General features: G+C 38.3%; 1 protein-coding gene and 1 long non-coding RNA gene across 2 annotated transcripts in view; one reads left to right on the plus strand and one right to left on the minus strand.

The window, feature by feature from the left end:
- Positions 1–389: 389 nt before the first annotated feature.
- Positions 390–10123, plus strand: LOC124378221. Its single transcript, XR_006924182.1, has 3 exons — positions 390–826; positions 8268–8275; positions 10108–10123. It is a non-coding gene; the product is annotated as an uncharacterized LOC124378221 (long non-coding RNA).
- Positions 1340–26134, minus strand: part of epha6 (eph receptor A6) — a 178902-nt gene continuing 154107 nt past the window's right edge. Inside the window, exons 6-17 of the mRNA XM_046837773.1 lie at positions 25703–25827; positions 24520–24682; positions 24331–24439; positions 20211–20281; positions 14555–14680; positions 13994–14179; positions 10581–10642; positions 8285–8494; positions 7371–7520; positions 4430–4623; positions 3228–3377; positions 1340–1960 (exon numbers count right to left, since the gene is read on the minus strand). Coding sequence (XP_046693729.1) covers positions 1846–1960; positions 3228–3377; positions 4430–4623; positions 7371–7520; positions 8285–8494; positions 10581–10642; positions 13994–14179; positions 14555–14680; positions 20211–20281; positions 24331–24439; positions 24520–24682; positions 25703–25827 — 1661 coding nt within the window. The 3' untranslated portion in view covers positions 1340–1845. The remainder of the gene's footprint in view (positions 1961–3227; positions 3378–4429; positions 4624–7370; positions 7521–8284; positions 8495–10580; positions 10643–13993; positions 14180–14554; positions 14681–20210; positions 20282–24330; positions 24440–24519; positions 24683–25702; positions 25828–26134) is intronic.

The following is a 26134-nucleotide window of genomic DNA, read 5'->3' on the forward strand; positions in this document are numbered from 1 at the left end:
TTGCCAGACGCCCTTATCCAGAGCAACTTACAACTGAGCAGGGGAGGGTTAAGGGCCTTGCTCAAGGGCCCATCGGTGGCAGCTTGGTGGTGGTGGGATTTGAACCTGTGATACAAAGTCCAATGCCTTAACCACTGAGTTACCACCTCCACCTGTATATAGATATTAACCTGTCCAACTGATTCATTGATGTAATTTGAGTAATTAATAATATATCTTAGACTTTATATGTTAAGAAATTCACAATATGCTCTCAAGTTCCAGGCAATTGGAAGAACATGACCTTTTTATACAAAAATATTCAGTACCCTTTACATATGCAATGCTATAGTACATGCCGCAGAATTATCCAGTGGCACTGACTGTCTTTATTGGTATCCGACGGAGTCGCTCTTACGGGACCTGCGGAGACGCATTCCGTCAGTGTGTCCTGCTAAGAAAAACGAGACGAAAACACACAAAGCATCCATCGTCGTTTATTTCTTACAAACATCCAGCCTAATTGATCCACTTAAACCTCTTAATTACTCCATAATAAATTATAAAAAATAATATACTATAGTATTACTAGTCCCTATTCATTCTAGCGTGTGCAGAAACAATTCATCAGCTTTCCTTTTTGACGAGTCCCCGGTGTCCCGAACGTGTGCTCCTCTACAGGGACAGCCCGTGTGCGTGTTTGGTTATAAGTAATACAGTGCATTAATAGGAGAATACACTAAACTGCAAAGAGTGTGTGTCAAGTAAGCAACAAAGGGCATTACTGAATTATTACTGCTAGGTAAGCATGATAACCTGTAAGGTGTGTGTGTGTGTGTGTGTGTGTGTAAATGAGAGCGAGAAAGATACCAAGGACTTTCTCTGCTACACACAATCCTACATTCAATAAGCCTATTTATACTATAACCCGAGCCCAATCTAACTCGCCGTGAATTCGGAATACCTCGTCTCCGTCCGACTAAATAAATAAGTAAATAGATAAATAAAGATAAAATAACAGAGCTTTGTTAATCTTGTGCATCACAGCAGAGTATGTAGGTCTGTAAGTTGAAGGCCGGCATGTACATTTAAATGTGTGAGGTCCAGTGCTGAAGAGCGAGACCATGGCTTTCAATCTTTTCAACAGGTCCAGAGCGTTCTTGTGCGGCGCGGCATGGCATACATGACTGCCTGAGGAGGTCGTGGTTTCGTGTGGCATTTTTTTTCTTTCTCCTTTTTCCAATTCTCTACTCCCCCTCCCTTAAAATCTTCTGAAAAGACTGCACATATTGCTGCAAGAAAAAAATAAGGAAAAGAAAAAAAAAAAAATACATAAAATAAAATAAACAACCCCCAACATACACATTTACATATAAATACCAGCATAAATATCAGATGATAAACGATGTTAAATAGCAGTATACAAATCGACACACTCGACATTCAGCGTCTTCTCTGGTTCCTGGAAGTAAATAAATGATAAATATCTATTAAGACACGTACTTTGTTACATTAAAATAGCAAATCTACTATTTCGAAGTTCTCCGACTGTGAATCCAGCCAGTCACGGAACTCGTGTATGACTGACAGATGACATCACCGTAGCACAGCGACAGCGCCATGTTTTTTGTTTTTTTTTTCAACCCTGATTGGTTTCGTCCATCTCCCAGAGACTCTTTGTTTCCCCCCCTCCCTTTGATTGCTTTTTCGTTTGGAAGCCTTCGACGGCCAGGTTTGGAGAAAGTTCTCTCATCGCGGTTAGTAAAACAGCCCAGGCCTGACTATTTGTGTATGCGTGTGTGTTCATGTGTATTTGTGTGTATGTGTGTGTGTTTGTTTGTGTGTGTTGGTGTGGGCCGGTCCGTCTCATACGTGGAAGCCACTCTGTTGAATGTGCAGGATTTGCAGTCGCAGTGTCTGTATGCTGCTCACTATCCTCCTCTGGTGGCCAATCAGAGACACGCCAATCCTCCTGACGTCGCTGCCGAGGAGACAAACGACACAAATACTTGGTCAGGTTAAGAAAAACTACAATACACCAAAGTATTGAGATCTTTTGAATTGCAAAACCTCTGACTGTACGTTCAAGTTCTATATTACACCCTATACAAGGTATCAAAAAAGTTCAAGACTAGTTTTGTAACATGCCTACAGATGGCAGCACCGACCCTCATTAACCAGTGTGCCCAAAGACATCGTGCATTACCATGTCTGCGATTTCCGCAAGTTAGAACAAAAAAATTAGAAATTCTGTGTGAAACTGGGCAAATCTGCAGCGGAGACGTATGGAATTATTCAGCAAGTTTAAGAAAATTCTGCAATAAATCGTTTGAGGTATTTTGAGTGGCACATGCGCTTCAAGAGCAGAAGAACATCACTGGAAGACCTTCAATGAGTTCGACCCCCGTAAATGTCTAAACTATTCGGCAACTTGTGCATGATGATCATCGGAGAACAATCTACAAATCAACACTCAACAAACAATAACAATCAACAAACAATTGCTGCTATTGTCGGTGTGTCATACGGAAAAGTCCAGACGATCCTCACATGTAATTTGAACATGCCCAGGAGGGGCGCTAGTTTGAAAACTTTTGGATACCACCTTGTAGACATGATCCACAACCAAAAACTAATAAACAAATAAGAATAAGATTTAAAAGACATGTTAGATGTCGGGAGATATTTATAGAAAGGAGTCTACAGTGGTAGTGCTTTGGAACAGTTTATATGACAAAATGTATTTTTTTTCTTGATCTTTGCTGAGTTGGCAAGTCATTTACAGAAGTCTCTGTTTTCAAAGTCCACACTGAGATGAGCTTTCAAATGTAATCAAGCGTTTTTAAAAAAGTTACGTTTCTGTTGACTAAAAACGGCATATCAGTGTGGACGGAAGACCAAAATGTAGATAAACAAATATGTTTTTAAATAAAAATGTATTAGTGTGGATACGGTCTAAGTGTATAAAAAAATCTTAGGTGTTTGTAATGCAAAAAAAAAAAAAAAAAACAGTTATGTCTTCACATTATGCTTGACACTCTATGCAATGAGTTAATTGTACGTTTTTTTTTTGCTGATATTACAATAAGGGTGCAAATAATCTGATATATTTTATAATAAAAAAAAAAAAAACCACTGTAATTTTAATAATTCAAACATTTTAAAAACATTTCCCCCTGAGGTTTATTCGTTTTACTCACTTTCTCCTATTATAATTTGTTTTGCAGTTGTCACACAGTCGTACTCACTCGATGCTCATGCTGGAGATGGAATCCAGAGTCGTGTACCCTGCAGCTATGAAGTTGCTCTTGTACTGACTCATTTTGATGGAGTCCAGCCAGTCGCCGATGGAAATAAAGAGAGGATAGTCAGGCAGGTCTTCTGGGGATTCTGGTAAACTGTGCAAACACAAAGGACAAAAAACGGAGACGTTTTAAAGGTGTACAGAGAGCTGGGGGAGATAGAACTCGGCCTTATAAGTCGACAGGTTGCGGTGGGAAACAAATCGAGCCGAAAGAAAATCCTCTGCATTTGGCATGACAAATTCACCCATAGAAAGTGGCAAATTGGTCTCATGTGTTACCGAAAGCAGCACGAGATCACCTCGGCAAGGACGGCACTCCCACCGGGAAGGACTGAATAATTAGCTAGAGTCGATAAAGTTCGTCATTAACATTACTGGGGTCATCTACAGACATCTATAATTTATAATTATTACAACCATTCTGCACTGTTAGTTCTGTATGAGCGCTTAAATCTCAATCGTTGCTACTCTGTGAAAATTACAGAGCAGATTGTACATTATCATTTCATCAAATTGTCCAATCTGTAAATGATGTAAAGACTGTATGCTACAAGACATTGTGCAAATAGTAAAGCCATCGATGGCTGTCATTATACAGCGACCAGGCACACTGTTATAGCCACTGATCAGGCATAATATTATGTTGGTCCCCTTTTGCTCTCAAAAGTCCCGACACGTCAAACATTAACAGCATTCATTTCTTCAGCAATTTGAGCTACAGGAACTCATCTGTTAGATCAGACCACACGGACCAGTCTTTGCTCCCCACGTGCATCAATGAGCCTCGTACGCCCATGACCCTGTCCCCAGTTCACGACTGTTCCTTCCTTGGACCACTTTTGATAGATACTGACCACTGCAGACCGGGAACACCCTATAATAACAGCTGCAGTTTTGGAGATGCTCTGCCCCAGTTGTCTAGACATCACAATTTGTCTCTTGTCAAACTCGCTCAAATCCTTACGCATGCCCGTTTTTACTGCTTCTAACATCAACTTTGAGGACAAAACTTTCACTTGCTGGTTATAATGTCAAAATATTATGCCTGATCAGTGTCTATAACTGATTTGCAGCTAGGATTAGGGTTGACACGTACAAAATGATGCATGACAGAAGTAGTAGCGTATTGGCTGGAACTGCACCTACCTGTGGACATCCTCCACCAGTGTGAGGAGGCTGCTGGGATTGCGGATGAGCTTGTCCAGGAAGCTAAGGATGTCATGGAAGCGAGGCCGCCTGCTGCGCTCCTTCTGCCAGCAATGAACCATTAGCTGGTGCAGAGCCACGGGGCAGCCCATGGGCGCTGGAAGCCTGTAACCCTCCTCTATGGACAGGATCACCTGCAGGGAGAATACACACAGTAGACATTTACACACTCAGGCTCATCTTTCAATCTGGCATCTGAATAAAGTTTTAAAGGATACAACTATCAGTGAACAATGGCATGGAATTGCAATGCCTATATAATGTCTTTGCTTGGATCAACAATTCAAGAAAAAGTACAACATTAAATTAAGTATAAAAAAGTAAAAGTATTGATCATTGACAATTCTATGTGACTAATGGACGCAGTTCAGCATCCCACTGTCCTGCACATCAGACCTTTATAAGGAGTTTTCTTCATAGGTGGATGAAGTACACATACCATGTATTTGAGTTCAAGTAAAGATACACTCTGTAAAATATTACTTAAGTATTGAAAGTACTATGATTTATTATGGCGATAATGTTCCTATTACCATCAACTCTAATGTTACTCTTAGCACACCAGTCTATTAATATAATGGTATTAATGAGTCAAACACTGACTGATACCTAATAAAATGAAAATAAAAAGTAAAACATTACACATTCTAATGTAGAAATAGAACTGTTTCACAAATGCAAATACTCTAATAACGTCCTGAACAGACTACCAGACTAAGGATTTACAATGTCAAATCAGAATTGTCAGGTTTTGCCCATAGTCAACTGATTAAGGGCAATGTGGATAAACATTCATAAAACAATTTCATATAACAGTTTAAAGCCACGAATTACAGAACATTATACAAAGATTGGGTGGGCACTCTACAAAGACTGAAAAATAAATAGCAGACAGGATTTGCATTTCACATGTTGGCAAATCAAATTAAATTGGCAAAATTGTCTGTGTGAGTGTGCTCTAAGTACAGTGCAACTTTAAAAAACAATTAAAAAAATTTACAGAATTAAATGAAAACAGATTATACCTTTACGGACAGACATTGTTCAATATTTAAATTCCTGCCACCAAGATTCTTCTGTGTCGGTCACAGAAGGTAAATAAAACTGCAATCTGTCACGGGGGAGTATCTTTCTTTTCACATTTTTTTACAGCATTATCATCATAGGGTGTATAATAATTTATTGGGAGAAAACTGGTAGTTCTATGTGAAATCAGGCATCTCATCACTTTGTTGATCCCAATTCTGTTTTGCCAACCTTTCTCCTTATGCTCTCCTGCACTTCCTCATTCCACCACCACGTCTCTTTGTCTTCCTTTCTATTTCCAGATGTCACACCAAGTACTTTTCTAGCTGTCTTCCTTATCACTTCTGCAGTAGTTGCCCAATCATCCAGTACCTCTTCACCACCACTGAGCCCCTGTCTGACCTCTTCCCTGAATCTCACACTACAGTCTTCCTCCTTTAGTTTCAACCATTTTATGCTTCTTTCAGGCCTCACTCTCCTCCTCTTCTTCTTCACCTCCAAAACCATCTTACAGACCACCACCCGATGCTGTCTAGCTACACTGTCCCCTGCCAACACCTTACAGTCTCCAATCTCCTTCAGGTTGAAAGGTGGTTCTGTCTCCTGCATAAAACATAATCCACCTGTCTGTACCTTCCTCCACTCTTATGTCACCCTATGCTCCTCCTTCTTCTTAAAATAAGTGTTCACCACTGCCATTTCCATCCTTTTGGCAAAATCTACCACCATCTGCAATTCCACATTCCTCTTCGTTAGGTCATACCTACCCATCACCTCCTCATCACCTCTGTTCCCTTCACCTACATGCCCATTAAAGTCTGCCCCATCACCAATCGTTCATTCCTAGGTACACCTTCAACCACTTCATCGAACTCACTCCAGAATGTTTCCTTCTCCTCCATCTCACAGCCCACTTGTGGAGCATAAGCACTAATGGCATTTATCATCACCCCTTCAACTTCCAGTTTCACGTTCATCACCCTATCAGAAACTCTCTTCACCTCCACTACACTCTTACTGTACTTTTCCTTCACGATCACCCCTACACCATTTCTCTTTCCAGCTACACCATGATAGAACAGTTTAAACACCTCCAATGTTCCTGGCCTTACTCCCTTTCCACTTGGTCTCCTGAACACACAACATATCTACCTTTCTCCTCTCCATCATATCAACTACTTATCTCCATTTATCGGTCATAGTACCAACATTTAATGTATCAACCCGAACCTCCACTCTCCTACACTTCCACCTTTCCTGTTGTCTCTGTAGACGTCTTCCTCCTCTCCTTCCCCTCCTTCAGCCAACAGCAGCCCAATTTCCACCGGTACCCTGTTGGCTAAAGATACCTGTGGGGGTCATTGGTAACCCGGGCCTCGACCAATCCGGGATAAAATTCTGATATAACAAAACATAATGTTTATATTTATGTTTACATATGATACAGTTTGTTCAAATTTATAATTAAATCCTATAAATTCCTGGGAATTCCTATATATTCCTGATAAGTTTCCAACTTGGAAATTTTCCCATATTCCCCAGATGAAGCCTCAATAGTAAGTTTCCGGAAATTCAACAGACATTTTCCACTCCTTTGCAACCCTAGGAACGACTGATATGGTGGCGAAGTTTCATTTTATTTAACCGTGTCGCATTGTGCTGTTAGATGGGCCAGCATGAATATACTGTAGTGACTGTAGTGATTTGTAAGGATAATGTGTTCTATTGTGAGTCTGGTTTTCATTCTCATATAGTCTTTTTTGCTATTAAAGATCTAAATCTACATCAGGAAAGCATGCACTGTGAATGCAAAAAAAAAAAAACACCTTAACAAATAAAATTAAAGTAAGCTCACATCCTGATTGGACATCTCCCAGTATGGCCGCTCTCCATAAGACATCACTTCCCACATGACAATGCCGTAGCTCCAGACATCGCTGGCTGAGGAAAACTTCCTGTACTGGATGGCCTCCGGAGCTGTCCAACGGATGGGAATCTTCCCTCCCTGAAAAAAAAAAGGTATCAATATCTTTTCGCTTCAATCTTCAACTTCATCTTCGTACACTTCAGGTCAGTTCATCTTTCTTAAAAAAAAGATCAGTCTAGTTGTAAGAGGGTTTCGTGTCATCCAGAGAAGATCCCATTTCCACATAATTCACTACTCCTGAAAATTCAATACGTGAGGATTGTGTTAGCCGACCAAAGACTTTCTCTCATACGGCATTAAGAGTAGATTTTTGCAGACACTCCATTATCTTCTCACGCTATCATCCTACAGAAATGGCTCTCAAAGTCCACTTATACTCCACACACTCAACTCGGTTACACAGCCTGGACCTGGGATAAACCGCTTTTGGTTTTTTGAGTCCAGCTGCATAGCCGGGTCTCAGACTCATAATCCAGACAAATTAAAGAAAATGATAGCAAAAGACTGTTTTGGAGCCAGTATCAGCATGGAGCCAGAGATCATCTGACCAATAATACAGAAGTGGAATGTCGTTTTGGGGTTTCTCAAGTTCAATCTTTATCAATTCTATTTACCATAAACTTTTTATTTAATCAGTGTTACATGAGATTTAGCACCAGTGTGATTCAGGAAAACATAAGTGTCGAAACAAAGCCAGACAGACAGAAAAATATCAGATAGACAGACAGACAGACAGACAGACAGACAGACAGATAGATGGAGAGAGAGAGAGAGAGAGAGAGAGAGAGATAGATATGTCTATATACTAGAGTTTTTGTAGAGCAGGTGTGTGTGTATCTCACTGTAGTGGTGTAGGATGCCTCTGGGTCGTCCTCCAGGACCCTGGACAGGCCGAAGTCCGACACCTTACACACCAGGTTGTCATCCACCAGAATGTTCCGTGCTGCCAGGTCCCGGTGGACGTATCCGATGTCGGACAGGTACATCATACCGGAGGCGATGCCGCGCAGCATACCGACCAGCTGGATGACGGTGAAGTGTCCGTCGTGCTTCTTCACAGTAAAAGAGACAAAACACACACATGCACACAAGAGTTAGAAAGCCATTGCTAAAGAAAATACAGCCGGTAACAATCTCACCCATATCTGTTTGTAACAGATCAGTAAACAATTTGCCTCCAGATCATCTCTGAATTTTTAACCTATAAAATATTAATGTTTAATGTTTTTATGTTTAAATGCCCAAGAAACTGCTAAAAATGGTGTAATGTGCATCTACACCTTAACCTCTTAAAAATGCAACAATCTATTCATATTCATGATATGCAAATTGAAAACAGCCCACCTTTCCCAATGTTAGTATGGTTCTATTAGAAAAAACAGCCTTTATGCCAGTATTATTATTTACTTATCTTTAAAAAAAAAAAAAAAAAAATTTCTACAATAATGAACGGCAACACGATGTACTGCACTTTAGCATATTTATAAATGTACAGTATATAATTCAAATTCTATCAAATTATATACATTTACTATTTAAATATGTATATATTGCATGTATCAGGCATTAGACCATTGTCATTGTGCAAAGTAATATCTGCATACTCTTTTTTTTTGCTATGTATCAGAACTCTGAAGGCATTTCAGCTTCTCCTAGTTATTTACAGTCACGCTTGAAGAAAATACTACCACGCGTTTTCACGTTAAATGTTTTCAAAGCACTAGCGGAGGAAGATGGATGGAGAAGCAGATTTATTTTTATTGCTAATCTCCTACTAGTGCAGCGTGTGAGGAAAGTAAGACAAGGCTAAAAAAAAAGCATGTGGATTCCTGACTGTGAGTCTGAGAAACATCTCGAAACAGTCGAACATTCTAAATAGTTGAAACAAGTCCATCTGATAATATTAATTCGTTAACTAAATGAATAGGCGGAAATTGAGAGAGAAGTGATAGATAGATAGATAGATAGATAGATAGATAGATAGATAGATAGATAGATAGATAGATAGATAGATAGATAGATAGATAGATAGATAGATAGATAGACTTATGAGGAAGAAAACAGTCAGTCGGACGGGCGGACGGGCGGACAGACCGACAGACAGACAGACAGACAGACAGACAGACAGACAGACAGTTGGACAGACAGACAGACAGACAGACAGACAGACAGACAGACAGACAGATAGATAGATAGATAGATAGATAGATAGATAGATAGATAGATAGATAGATAGATAGATAGATAGATAGACTTATAAGGAAATAGACAGACAGACAGACAGATAAAGAAAGTGTCTTTATCTCATGACTGCATTTGAAATTCGACTCTCGAATATTTTAATTTAATTACACAACAATGCCCCTGTACACAAAGCCATCTCCATGATAGCATATGCTTTCCTTGAGTTGGAGTGAAAGATCTCCTGTTACAGTCCCATGACCTCACCTCACCTACAATAGTACCTGAATTTACTGAGCACAAAATCTCCACACTCCAAAATCTAGTGAAACATCTTCCCAGAAGAGTGCAGATTTTTATAAAAGTAAACGGGACTTAATTTGAAATTATATGTTCAAAAAAAACATACAAATCTCCTACTCAGGGGTCCACAAACATTTCGCCTTATAGTCTATTAGGTATATATAAAAGTGCTGGCTTAGAGGTGTGTGTGTGTAAATATACCAGGCTTCATCATGCAAGTCAAAAGTCAAATCAAGAGGCTTTTATTGTCATCTCTACTATACACGGTGGTACATAATAAAAACGAGACAATGTTCCTCCAGAACCCTGGTGCTCCACTAAACAACATAGAGCTACAAAACACAACATAATGCAACTTAAAGTGCATCGATTGCAACCTAGTGCAAACAGTGCAGACGAAAAACAGTACAGACAGACAACACAAGACAGTGTGGGACAAATACACATAACACAAGATAGCACCGACCAGTAAACCTACTGTATACTCCGAATATAGAGTACTGTGCAAAGAGGACTATAAAGACTATAAACAAGAGTATATGTAAACAGTTAAAAATCAGTTAAAAATCAGCAGGAATAAATGTTTCCTGAGAGCCAGAACAGTGTGAACACCAGGTTAATAATTCTTTAAAGCTTGTTTTAAGTTTTCATTACCCTCAGAAAAGAGTCCAATGAGCCATTCTCCATGTACTCCACCACGATCATCACAGGACGGCCTACACACACACACACACACACACACACACACACACACACACACACACACACACACACACACACACACAAACACACACACACACAAACAAAAAGCGGCATAAATTAATCATGAACAATATAACAGGCGGTAAATAGAGATTGATGAAGTAACAAGAACGGAGGAATAAACCATATTCCCTCTATTCCTAAACCTATTAGGAGTGGAGTCACCGAATAATCAGTTTCAGCGACTCGACTTCACAACAGGCTTCTTATTTTCTTATAACACAACACAAGACTCAAGGTCTTTTGCGGGTTTTTTTATCCCCCTTATATACCACAGGCAAATTTACAATGCAGTGTCAAATCCAACACAAATAATCTTAATGCTGATGGTGATTAGAACATTTTTTCCCTGATTATACTGTATGCCAAACTCCTGCCATCACAGCTGGTCATTTTATTATTTAAATACTCATTATTCCTGTTTTATCTTTTGAGGCAATTAAATGTGAACAATTCAACCATTTATCATGATTTTTATTTGCAAGCAGGGTATACAAATCTCTATTCCCATAGTGTGTGAACCGAAACAGTAAAACAACGAAAACAAAACACACATTAAACAACTTAATAGTCAAAACAATACTTTCAGCAGTTTTCATTTTAATTATAGATGCTCTCAGTTTCTATTCTACGGAGGCGTTTTACTGCCATGTTAAAATAAATAAAATAAGATTATGAGATTAAAGTCCTAAAAATATGAGTCGAAATTTTTTTTAGAATAAAGTCGAAATTATAGAATACAGTCGAAATATTTTGAGAGTAAAAGTCAAAACCGCAAGACTAAAATAGATTTTTATTGAGAATAAAGTAAACATTTGTGAGAATAAAGTTAAAATTACAATTGAATTTTATTGAGAATAAAGTCGAAATTACGAAATTGCGTAAGAAAAAAGTAAAAAATTACGAGAATAAAGTTCGAATCTAATGAGAATAAAGTAAAAATTACTAGAATAAAGTTGAAATTACAAGAATTAAGTCAAAATGATGAGAATAAAGCAAAATATTTTGAGTATAAAGTCAAAAATACAAGAGTCAAAATATTTTGAGAAATAAGTCGAAATTACAAAAATAAAATCAAAATATTTTGAGAATAAAGTCGAAATTACGAAATTGCGAGAATAAACTAAAAATCTTGAGAATAAAGTCAGAGCAATACAAGATTAAAGCGGTAATATTTTGAGAAACGTTCGTTGTCTTGTGGTGCATCAGCATGGAGTTATATTATATAATTAGTAAATGGACACTGCAGCAGTTATGTGGGAAAATTAATTTATTCAGAAGAAAATATATATTATGTGTAGTCTGAAATATCGATGGTAACATCTGCATGCTATTCGAAGAGATTTTTTTTCTCAAGAGACTATGAGGATAATGATCAAAGAAATTGCCCTTAAAGGAGTTGAACGCCGACTTTCTTCTCCTCAAAATATTATGACTTTATTCTTGTATTGCTACATCTTTAATCTTATAATCTTAGATAAAATTTTTTTTTAACATGGTACTAAAATGCCGTCGTAATTTTCTGCCGTGTGTGGCTGTGGCCATTTTGTTGCTCTGCACACGTTACGCATATGTCCCTATTAAATCTCCAGCATGGGAGATCAGAATGGATGCCAGGTACAACACTTATCACAATGCATTGTGGGATTGAAAGCAAAATAAATAAATAAATAAATAAATAATAATAATAGTGCACAAGCTTTAGTCTTTATAATCTTAATCTATTTTATATAATAGTTCCTACACACACACACACACACACACACACACACACACACACACACACACACACTTATAAAGCAACTGAAAAGCAGTTACGCAATTACACGTCCCGAGTACAACCCGTGTGATTGGAGCACTTCATATCACGTTGTTCTGCCCCTCAGCCAATCGGCCTGAACATCTCGCCTTGATTTCTCTAATTATCCCAACACCGCTTGAGCGATTACACTGATTAACAGATTCCCCCCCTGGTGTGAGAGGCATTAAGGAGAAAAAAAAAAGAGAGAGAGACAATAAATAAATAAATAAATAAATAAATAAGAATAAAAATGAATGGAGAGAAAGGACATGGGATGAGAGTTTTGGTGACCCTGTAATTCCTGCCTGATCTGTTTGTTTATCTGAAAAGACGTCGGAGATTATCTGATATAATGGCAACCTGAGGAGCTTTTATAAATCACATTTATAGTGTAGTAGATCAATTTTTTTTTTACAGCTGTTTTATCGAGTGCTGCATTAAGATAGTGATGATAGAAGTTATACATAATAATAATAATGCACTTTTTATGATATTTTCATATTGTACGTTATATGGACTTAAAGTTGTTTATAATAATGTAACTTCTTTAAGAAATGTAATATAATGTAATTAATAATGTAACTGGTTTTAAACAAGAAATTAAAGTCATAAAGGCACGATGTCACAGGAAAACAATGAACACATAAAACAATAGTTACATTGTTGGAAACCAACATTAGAGTTTTGTAGTTTAATGTGCTGACACTGGAAACTCCTTCTATAAACGTTATATGTGTTTCCTTACAATAAAAATTCAATATAATGGATTAAACATTATTCTATTATTCGCTTAAATAACAAAAAAACTCTCAAAATTTCTCCAAATATTCGTTCACTGAGCTAGTCCATGAATATAATAATTTCTATAGAAACAATAATGTATTAGAGGTTTTTAAACGTATATGAATATAAAGCTGTGATCTGAATTACAGCCATAAATGCTATTATTATAGAGAGAATTAGCCAACACCAAAATCTGACCAATCATATTTAAGAATTTAAGTTAACACTAGTAAAGAAAACACCATTTGATAATTTGATAATATTAAAATATATTTATCTGTTAGAGATTAGAGACTTGTTTTGAAACGCACAACATGGCAACCCTGAGTCTACCTCCCATTTCTGTTAAAAAAAACAAACAAAAAAGCAACAAACACAAACAGCATAAGTGACATAATGGAAAGTAAATCCAAAACATTGCAGCGATGCTGTAAAACATTAACACACTTTTTTTTTTTTAATTAAATTTTTTAAATATTTTTTAAGAGGCCCAACATGAAAGAAGGACAGTCTTTGAAGCAAATACGATTATTTGTAAAATGTTTTTGGGCTGAGCTGAGCTGAGCTGGGAAACTAAAACTGTGTAACAACATTGAAAAAATGTTATTCAATGTTATCAATGTTTTTGCATAGTTTATTGAGCAACATGTTAATTACGTAAGTATCTGTGTCTGACGGTTAGTATATAATGATGGAGGACGCAGTAGGAGTGTTATCTTACTCTTCGTGACCACGCCCTCCAGCCTGATGATGTTGGGGTTGTCGAACTGTCCCATGATGCTTGCCTCTCGCAGGAAGTCTCGCCTTTGACGCTCTGTGTAGCCGCCCTTCAAGGTCTTTATGGCTACGGGGATCTCTTTCTTCCCTGGGGTGCGGAGACGGCCACTACACACTTCCCCAAACTCTCCTGTTGTGCAAACACACACACACACACACACACACACACACACACACACACACACACACACACACACACACACACACACACACAGTACAAATGTGATTTACCTGTATATTATTACTCGTCACTAGATGGCAGTAGCATAATTGTAGAAAAGAGGCCCATGTTGTACAAATGTTTGTACCCACCGAGAACCCATTTAAAGTAGATAACATTTTTGCTAAAAATATACAGTATGTTAAAAAAAATTGTTGACTTTTCAACATCACAAAAGAGGTACTCGATTCTTCAGAAATGCATAAAAACCTTTTTAAATCCGTGCGTTCAGGATGCACTCTGGAGCAATAAACACACAAAGGAAAATAAAATAAAGACTCGTACCGGCTCCAATGACTCTCTCTATACGAATCCGAGACGGGTCGATCTCCTTTGCAAAGTCATGAACAGCCTGAGTCGGATCCTCGTAAGTGTCCGGATCGATGTAGGTCTTAATTCCCGGGAACGGCACTGCAAAGGAGACACACGCCGGAAGGAACACAAAGGAGTTAGGAAGAAGTCTACAGGATCTTGAGCAGTCTTCATTAGTACCTCATGAAGGGATTGAGAAAGAACTGACCACATCACGCAATTCCTATACCTGCTCACTGTGCAGAATCATCCTATTAATTGAATAATAATAAAGCAGGAGTATTAGAAGTAGGTTAGATGAAACGATTTGGGGATTTTTTTTTTACCGCTGTAATAAACCAAATTTTGTTATTAAACCATATAATGTGTTCTTTATTTTTTCTCGACAGGATGTTAAGTGTGCGGCGTTGTCACCTGCTGGCTGTAATCGCCATGTCACACGAGGAGTAATTGCTTTTTCTGTGTATTTCTAAGTCGTTCTAATTGTAATTGCTTCAACTCATTACTGCCCCAGATTTATAATTACTTAAAAGCTTGAGTGTTCGAATGCATTCAAGTAGTAATGAGGCTATAATTTTATACTGCCACAGACATAATAAGCAGAATGCGCTTAAAAAAACGCACTCTAAAGAGTTTTAAATGGTTTTGTTCTACAACATCCTACAACATTTAAGTTTTATCCTACAATATCTTTACACTATTTGTTTGTTTGTTCATCGCATTTACTACAACTAGAGAACCAAGGAAATGGCAAGAAGCCAAAAACTTTCCATTCAACAATCGAGTTCTTGCGCTGTCCAGCACTGGAAGGTGCTGAAATGGCGCTAAACGTTCATGTATCCTGTTGTCACATGCCCTCCGTGCTTCAAACAGACTTCCCATGAACTTATTTTCATACTGTTATTTATGGTAAATTACCTTCAGCTTTAAATAAAAGTGTTAAAAAGTGAGTCAGACAGGACTTAAGCCTTTTTTTTTTTACTTTTCTTTTCTGTTTTTCTATCGACATTTTAAGCCTGACCTTAACATAAAACTCTGTCTGGTCTGAACTGTTAATATTTTATATAAAAAGATTTTTAGTGTTTAAATGTAATAATAATATGAATAATAATCATCTTTATTTTATATAACACCTTTAAAAGTTATATCTCAAAGCGCTTTAATTTAATTAATGAAATAATAATAATAATAATAATGATCAATAAAAATCAATATACAAAAAAAAAATAACATCACAGATATTGTACATCACAAAAAAAATCAATAAAAATCACCTGAAAGCTATCCTGAAAAAGTAAGTTTTAAGAGCAGATTTAAAAACAAAGATTTAGCTTGTCTAATCTTAACGGGAAAAGATTTCCAAAGTTTTGGTGCACAGGAAGGAAAAACCTATGATGATCATCCATAGAATGTAAACGGTAGGAGAAACAACTAAAAGACTAGAATCAGAGGAGCGGAGATCACACCTTGGAATGAATGCGGTTAAGAGCTGTGACAAGTAATGAGGTGCAATACCATGTAGGGCCTTAAAAGTCAGCATGAAAATTAAAAAAGTCAATCCGGAATCTAACAGGGACCTACTGAAACGACTCCAAAACCAAAGAAGTATGCTCACCAATGGAAAAAAAGGTATCATGGAGCGCAATCTTGCAATGTTCCTGTGTAGAAAATGTGTTTTTAACTGTATTTGGAACATACTGAAAGTTAACTCTGTGTCAAAATCACCCCCAAATTGTGCTAATAAATATAAACCAAATTGTAATCAACAGCTGGTGACTTTTAATTAATAACACATTTTTTGTAGTACCCATGACTTGCACATTATTCAGCCAATTACAAGTTCTGTAATAAAATACACCAATCAGGTAAACCATTATGACATTATGATATTATATCAGGTGAAGTGAATAACACTGATTATCTTTTTATCAAGGCACCTGTTAGTGGGTGAGATATTATCAGGCAGCAATTTGTCCTCAAAGTTGACGTGTTGGAAGCAGAAAAAATGGGCAAGCGTAAGATTTGATGAGGGCCAGATTGTGACGTCTAGACGTCTGGGTCGGAGCATCTCCAAAACTGCAGCTCTTGTAAGATGTTCCCAGTCTGCAGTGGTCAGTATCTATGAAAAGTGCTCCAAGGAGGCAACAGTGGTGAACCGGCGACAGGGTCATGAGGGGCCGAGGCTCACTGAGCGAATGCTGGCCCATGTGGTCTGGTTCAACAGACTACTCGAGACTGTTTTGCCAGCAAAAGAGGGACCAACGCAATATTAGGCAGGTGGTCATAATGTTATGCCTGGTCGGTGTATCATTATATTGAATATAAAATAACTTAATCTGGTCCTTATATAGGTCATAACACTCTCATTACAGTACCATAGTTAAATCGTTTACATAGTTATAGCTGTATCCATGGAAGTGGAGTGCACGCAAGTGGCGCAATCTAACCTCGCTTTCATTGCTTTCCCATGAAGGAAATATGCAACACTCATGACTTGTGTCATGAAACGTGCTGCGCAATCAGCAGTCTGTTATTCCTACAAGCTTTTCGAGCACCAGCACTTGTTCGCTCTGACAATGTACACGCACTTCACGTCATCAGAGATCAAATCAAATGCCTTTCGATTTTCATAAGCAAATTATAGTTATGGATGGACATTTCTGGATTCCAACATGAGTAAATATTTGCTCAATTTCAGCTCTATAGTGCCACAAAGTTTTTTATTTATTTATTGTTACATTTTCTCAGGGACTTGAAGAAACTATAAACTTTTCATTAAACCAGTGACTATAGTGTCATTTTCCTGTCGGAAACTGACACAAAAAGTGTGAGAATCCACTCGTTATCCTCAACCTTGAGTTTAAAAAGCTATTTGACGCATTATCAGTCATCTCACTCTGAGACTACAACGAGTGATGCATAATTACCGGTGATGGATGAAGGACACCGTTCTTTTACTCGAAAGTAAAAGTAAAAATTCCCTGCTTATTTATTTCTAATTGAGTAAAAATTACAAAAGTATTCACTTTTAAAAGACCTAAAGTATAAAAAGTAAAAGTAGTGATTTCCCAACATAAAAAAAGTCTAGACGCTTAAAAAATGTACTTATTTACATGAACTTTATTTATATTCATCTTCTTCCTGAAGTCACTGTCGTGACATTTTAAGAACATACAGCAGCAATCATACCCAGCAGCTAATCTCAAACACACCACAGAGAGAATCAGTCGTGGACAGTAATTCAATAAATGTAATTGGTTACTGTACTTAAGCAGTTTTTTTACTGACGTATTTCCATTTGGGAATACTTTTACTTTAACTTCATTACATTTCAAAGTCAAATATCTGTAATTTTACACAACTACATCTGGAGAAATCCTTTTTATTTATGAGGGAAAAACTCGGTCAAGCACCACCAGCAAGCCACCAGGGTCGAGCGCAAGCTCTGTTTTAAACTTGTTTTGATTGGTGCTTGGTGTATCTCCTGATCAGCAACATACAGTTCCGCATCAGTTTAACAGCAAGCAGAACTTTTAGAGAAGAATAAATGATGGAAGAAACTCCTGACTCGAGTTTGCCACATCACTCGTGGCATAATTTGCGACTCATGATAATTTTGTTAGAAATCAGTGTTTGACTTATTAATATCATTCTATTAATAGATTGTTGTGCTAAAAGTCACAGAGACTTCACATAAACTGAATTGATTAAGTAAAGAGTCTTGTGACAAAAATGATAATAGGAACATTATAGTCATAATAAATCATAGTACTTTGGATACTTAAGTACATTTAAAGGCAAATACTTTTGTACTTTTACTCAAGTGAAAGTTTAAAGGAAGCACTTTTACCTTTAGAGTCATATTTTACTGAGTGTACTGTATCTCTACTTTAACTCAAGTACATGATTTGTGTACTTTTGTCCACCACTGGAGAAAATGTAGCTTGGTTATCGTGTTGTTTTTGAAGACATCTGAGCATCCGGTAAATGGTGTCAATATGGCAGCCAGGTATCATTACATAAGAAAATTAAATGACATCTGCTTCACATAGATAATCCAACATGAATACACAGTAAAGATTTGCAAAGATAATGGGCTCTATTGTGTACACATACTTATAAATGTACTTAAATACAATATCCAATGTAAAAAATATGTTGCTTGGTATAAAAGTTAAAAAAAAACTAACTTTGGTATAATGAAGCCAAAGGTGAATGTAAGTGCAGATTTGTATGATTTTTAGTCGAAAAAAATAAACATAAAATCCAAACCAAAACAAAAACCCTGACCTAGAAACAAGACTATGGAGGGCTAAGCAACAAACCGACAACAGAAACATCATAAAGTGACACAACAACTTGAACTTTGTTGAAAAACGTGTGATTAGTGACATTTGCAATACAATGGAGGTGCAGAGAAGTGTATTCCCTGTCCTACTCCTGAAACCTTCCTGAGGTGAATAGATGGTTAATATCCTGTGTGTTTCCTTGAGCTTCATAAATGAAAGTATATGCATTTGCTATATGAATGATAAAATGTACACCAACATCAACTCTCAGATTTTACATGAGATTTGAAAACGTTTTTGCATGAAGCTTACACAATTTAACTCTATCATTATTATTATTATTATTATTATTATTATTATTATTATTATTATTATTATTAATATAAGGTAATTTAAGCCATGTCCTGTCCATAAACATGACAGTAAAAAACCTCTAGATATAATCTCAGACCTTTACTCACATCCATTTTTTTCACCAGGAAGGAGGTCTATTCAATAAACGTACTATTATATTTTATTTCTTCCTCTGTCCACAGATATTCATGCTTACTGCAGTACACAGGGGCGGATCTAGAAATGATTTATAGTGGCAAGGGGTCGACATAAAAATTATGAGGGATGGCAACAATGAAGATATCAGGTCCAGGTAAAGTCAGTCTTTAGTACATTTTTATAGACCATTCTAAAAATACACCGAATATGTATATCATTCTTGTATCCACAAGAACCATGCAAGGATGTTTCTAAAAATACCTTGCATGGTTCTTGTGGATGCAAGAATGGTATACATATTCAGTGTATTTTTAGAATGGTCTATAAAAATGTACTAAAGACTGACTGACTTTACCTGGACCTGATATCTGGATTGGAAAGACATACATTAACAGAGCGGTACGTTATATTTAACTCATGTTTCTTGAGTTCTATGCAAACCCTCAGCGAGTTTAAGTCTATGCCAAGTTTAATTTAATATACGTGACAAACAATACAGATTATATAGATACAAGGCCTCAATGTATCAAATACTGGTCAAAATCACATAACAAATACAAAGAAGTCACATTTAAATCAGCTTATCGATGGACATATATTGTCACGTGACATCACTTGTCAAAAGTTCGGACAATCCTGAGACGCAAGTTACTGAACAACATACTTTAAAAAGTAGTTCAGAGTTAATTATATTTTATACATTGAGATACCAGTGATGGGGCAATGCTTTTTCTTAGGGTGGCAGCTGCCCTCCCCGTACCACCCCGGGAGTATTTTTGGTGACAGCAATTTTGGTGTTTGTGCTCATCCATATAAGTGAATAAGAAAGAGAGAGTGTTTGTGTATACCGTGTCCATTCTGGTACTGCGTTCTTCTCTTGTCCTGTGGCTTCATCTTGGATTTAATGTACCACTGGCACCTGTGTTACAAAAAACAAAAAATAAATAAATAAAAAACTTATTGAAGAACTTATAACAAAACACATGAAAGACCTTAATAACACTGTGGCATTAAAATAAAATATGGAAAAAACTGAATGAAAATGGCTTCTTGCTTTTTTTCTTTTTTGGTTTGTGTTTATATCCTGCTTATTGTTGATGCTCCAGAAAGCAACCTGAAATGAACTTCAGGCCGTTCGTAATTTTTTTATGAACCTTTTTATATCCGAAGGCTGACCAACAAACAGCGGGGCCGAGGTAGTAACCAGCAGGTAAAGATGCTCTCTGTTCAAATGAACTGACAGCAAAATTTTGTAAAAACTGCTGCATTTGATACACTTGTTACAGGATACCACCACCAACAGGTTGTTGTGATGCACCTTTTACTGTATATTCAATTCTAAGCCACCAGCCAGCCAATTAGCCCTCTTCTGTCGCTAACAAGGCAAACAGGTGCTTCCTCCAAGACAAGTGGAGCTGCTCAGACTTCATCACAGTGCAAGATCAGACTTTTAGAAAAGAGCTTTCTGCCCTCTTTTACACACATGAGCACACAGACACTGATTGGCTAGAGAAAATGTAGGTTAAATTAGCTTTCCTAGATGGCTATGCATGCCATCTAGCAATCTCGAGATGATCGGATGAGCGATTCTGGATAAGGTCTTTATGTTGATACTTAGACATTTTATTTTGGGAATGTTTGCTGTTGCAATTGTTCCTGGTATCTTCACACTGGTTCCAGACGCTTATTGTCATTCTTGTAAATTCTTATTGCAACTTAGCAAACATGATTGAAAAAAGCTACATGAGTCTGTTACTAATGATTGTAGCAGGTGTAAAGGCTGTTACATTATATATTCACAGTTCCGGCTCTGAAGTGAGGCTCTGAGTTTTCCCTGTTTGGATGCCGAATACTGGCTACTGCCACCTGCTGGTATGGGAGAGTTATAGATAGATAGATAGATAGATAGATAGATAGATAGATAGATAGATAGATAGATAGATAGATAGATAGATAGATAGATACAACTTTATTGTCATTGCATTGTACAGGTACACAGCAACGAAATGCAGTTTGGCATCTACCAGAAGTGCAAAATGTAGCAGTCGTGCAAAAGTGCAGATAAATATCTAGCATATTTACAGTGCAGATAACTATCTGGCATATTTACAGCAGTGGTATATATATGAAGTATATACAGTGAATAAATATAAAGGCTATTTCAGTGCAGAGATGTGTGGACATTCAGAAGTACAGTGAATAAATATAAAGGTGTACAGTAATTAAGAAAATGTGCAGAAATGAAAGGTTACAGATCACAGGATTATGGCATTAAGGAGTAGCAAGCTGAATAAACAGTCTACTATATATAAAAATATATATATATAAATATATACACATACATTATATACAGATTAATGTGAAATGTTGGGCAGAATGTACAGTAATGATAAATATACATACAGATATAAAAAGTGCAGATGTAATGAGGAGTGAAAAGATATAATATGAAGTATGTACATGTATTGTACAGAGGTTATATACAGTCTTTTGTTTATGTTTGTTTTGTAGTGATTTAGCGGTGTAGTGTTGAGTTCAGTAGTGTGATGGTGGATGGAAAAAAGCTGTCCCTGAACCTGCTGGTTCTGGTGCGCAGTTTCTGTATCTCCTTCGTGATGGAAGGAGGTTAAACAGTTTATGACTGGGATGTGAAGAGTCCTTGATGATGCTGTGAGCTCTGCGCAGACATCTGCTGTGGTGAAGGTGTTCAATGGCAGGTAGTTGGGTGCCAGTGATGCGTTGGGCGGTTTTGACCACCCTTTGCAGTGCTTTACGTTCACACACAGTGGAGCCTCCGTACCATACAGTGATGGAGTTGGTCAGGATGCTCTCAATGATGCAGCGGTAGAAGCTCGTTAAAATCCCGGGACAGATGAGATTTCTTGAGACTTCTCAAGAAGTACAGGCGTTGTTGTGCTTTTTTTACCAGAGCTGACGTGTTCTGCTGCCAGGACAGATCCTCAGAGATGTGAACTCCCAGGAACTTAAAGCTGGAGACTCGCTCTACCTCGGTTCCATTGATGTTGACTGGTAGATGTCTCCTGCTGTTGGATTTCGGAAGTCCACAATGAGCTCTTTGGTCTTTGTGGCGTTGAGAGTCAGGTTGTTGGTGGCACACCATGCTGCCAGATTACGGATCTCTTCCTGTAGGCCGATTCGTTGTTGTTGTCGATCTGGCCGACCACGGTGGTGTCATCTGCATACTTGATGAAGATGTTGGAGTTATACAGAGGAGCACAATCGTGGGTGAACAGGGAGTAGAGCAGTGGGCTCAGAACACAGCCCTGCGGTATGCCAGTGTTCAGAATTAGGGTTGAGGATACCTGGTTTCCCAACCTGACAGATTGAGGTCTGTTGGTGAGAAAGTCCAGAATCCATCTGCAAGTGGAGGTGCAGATACCCAGTTCACTGAGCTTAGTGATCAGTACAGTGGGGAGGACTGTATTGAACGCAGAGCTAAAGTCAATGAACAGCATTCTGATGTACGTGTTGCTTTTATCCAGGTGGGTGAGAGCAGAATGAAGAGCTGTGGAAACTGCATCCTCTGTTGACCTGTTCGGGCGATAGGCAAACTGATATGGGTCCAGTGTAGGTGGTAGGCCCGCAGTGAGGTGATTCAGGACCAGTTTCTCAAAGCACTTCATAGCAATGGGGGTGAGTGCAACCGGGCGAAAGTCATTCAGGCATTTAGCAGCTGAGTGCTTAGGCACTGGTATGATAGTAGTTGTCATGTTCTGTCATGCAAGCACAGAACGTACATGCTAGTTGGCCGTCAGCTGTAGTTCGTCTGGTGTGTTCTAGTGCAACTTTTTTGGCCATAACGTAGGCGATGCGAGGCGATGCGAGGCGATGCGAGACGTCGGAGCTAGCTAGTTCTTTGGCATCAATTATTGAAACATCTGATTGCAAGAATTCATGGTATACCCGTGTGGTAAAAACTAAAGATGTCACCGTGTGCTAAAATACGTGCAAAGGCTACTTTGCTTCCTGACCAAGCGCAGACCCGACTACATGTTAGGTTCACATTCACAGGGATCGCAGCACAGCTGAAGTGTAACTAGACCTGGCTCACATATCCTGGACAGTTTTGGACTTACTGTGACTATAAAAGCCCCCGATAAATTTACATACATGCTTCCTTATACTACGGTCCAACACTGTGTCTCACACAGTCTCTCCTTCAATCCTTCTCTTCTCCCCACCATCTGAACAATTGCACTGTCCTGAACAAAACGTAGCTTTCCACTAGGTGGTAAATAGCTTGCTCATGTAAATAATAATTTTTTTTTAAATTAGGGGACTGGTGTGACTGATTGGTTAGTTTCAGAGCAGGTGTTTCGCTGCATTTGCACGGCCATGACCCGGCGTCCAACCTCCAGCGCGCCAGCACGGCTTATAATATATTTTGCAGCACACTCGTCTTCAGCATTGATGTATATGTAACTGATAGTCGGCGTGTCAGACATGGATCTAAAGCGGTGTAATCATTTATTCCGTGTGCATGCGAGCCGGGGCTGATTTATTTGTGAGCTGTTGACTAGGGTCTGTTATCTGCCTCCGACTGCCTCTCTGCTGCCACGCTTCTTCTCAACATCACAAACAGAGAGCCATTAGCCTCAGGGGGCCGACACGAGGACGTGAGGTTTGCAGAGGCTGTGTTTTTATCCCACACACACGCAAAATTTGCAGGCTTTAGCGATACAGCGCAGCTCCTGCAGAGCCCTCGAGCTGCACGAGTGTCACTCTTAGAAAATGTGAGAGGTCTGACAGCAAGCTTGGTCCTGTTTGAGCACATTGTGAATAATTAGGCAGTGTCAGCGAGCAGCCACTCGGAACAAACACACACAGCTCAACGACCCTATTGGGAGCCAAACAGAATCCCGAGCAAGCCCGATGTAAAGGTGACATGGCAGACAGAAAGACTCCATAGATGTGAATGATAGCAGGAAGGTGTCTAGGTGCCAGTACCTGCCCGTGATGAGCAGGAAAAGCGTGAGGATGACGAGCAGAGAAAACCCTCCGACTGCCGCGGTCACGATCACCAACACCTGGCCCTGATCAGACGCTTCCTCCGAGTCTGAGAACCAGAAAAAAATATTGAGAGGATGAGAAAACAGTGGACAAGTAGCAAACGTAAGCGAGGTAAAATGTTCGTACCATCGTCCCCTGTGGTCATCTCAAACTTGGAGCTGTAGCTGCTGAAGCCAGTCGCGGTGCGAGCTCGGATGTGGAAAACGTAGACTGTAGACGGCTTGAGGCCCGTTATGATCGCGCTCGGGACTTTGGTGCGAGTAGACGAGTAGCTCAACTGCTCCTGCTCCTAATATATAGAAATATATATATATATATATATATATATATATATATATATATATATATATATATATATATGATTTACAGTAGCTCACAAAAGTGAGTACACCCCTCACATTTTAGCAACCATTGTAGTAGATCTTCCAAAGCAACAATACTATAGATTTAAACCTTAGACATAGTTTAGAGTAGTCAATGTGCAGCTTGTATAGCAAGTGATTTTAGACTCATGCATTAAGAAAAGTAATAAAAATAATGAAATTCACATTTTAGTCAAAAGGAATATAATTTCATTGAAAAGTTCATACTAAAAAGCAGCGGAGCAAAAATGTTTTACACGGCATATCATATATTATTTGTCAAAAGTATTGGGACACTTCCTTTTTCAGCCACATGTGGTTCTTCCCCAAACTGCTATCACCATGTTGGAGGTACACAATTGTATAGGATGTCTTGTAGTGGTAGCAGGATTCTCATTACATTCAATTGAACTAGGAGACCCAAACATGTTCCACCACGACAACACCCCTGTACACAAAGCCAGCTCCATGAAGATATGATTTGCAAGGGATGGATGTGTGTGGAAGATCTCCTACTATAGAGCTCTGACCTCAACTATGTAGAACACTGAATGTGAACGCTAACTGCACCCCAGGCATCCTCACCTCATGTACATCAGTAGCTGACTTTTCTAACACCCTTGGGGATGAATGAGCACAAAGGACGATCTATCTCCAAAGGACGTGGCAAAATTAGTTTTTATGATCAGATGTTTACTATCAAAACTGTCTTGCTGGAACCAGTTTGGTTCTGCTAGTTGATTAAGTGAATGTAAAGACATTCTATACAAATGTGTGCATTAAACGTAGGTGGTAACAGTTTGTTGAAAAACCACATATGGCTGAAAAAGTCAGTTGCCCTGACACTTTTGTCCATATCATGTAATAACAGATGAAAGATAAAAAGAAAGATGTAAAAGACCAATGAAGAAAGCTGACATGACCCCGTGTCTCATGACCCCGTGTACCTTTTCGTAGTATTTGATCTCATAGTCGAGAATAGTAGCGTGAGGCTGTTCGGCCTCCTGCCACGAGAGAGCGATGGTGCTCTGAGTGGCCCAGTCCTTCTTCAACGCTGCCACCAATGATGGGCCTGTGAGAAAGAGGACAATACAGCATTGATACTATACGTTTATAGAACCACTACATAAGTTTACAGTCAGAGTTGAAGGTTAGTCAGATGAACAGCATACACAAATCAGCCATTTGATTTAGAGAATAGTTTTTAATTCCACATCTTATATTTTTGTATGTACAATAAATGTTCTCCTTCCCATGAGTACAGAATGTATGTGGTATGTAGATTGTACTTTTATGATACAATTCTATTAATATGCCACGACAATATCATTCTTCTTCAAATTTATTTCTCAACAACTTCCTGTTATTTAACCTTCCTG

Source organism: Silurus meridionalis, chromosome 24 (assembly GCF_014805685.1).
Source record: "Silurus meridionalis isolate SWU-2019-XX chromosome 24, ASM1480568v1, whole genome shotgun sequence".
Lineage (NCBI taxonomy): Eukaryota > Metazoa > Chordata > Actinopteri > Siluriformes > Siluridae > Silurus > Silurus meridionalis.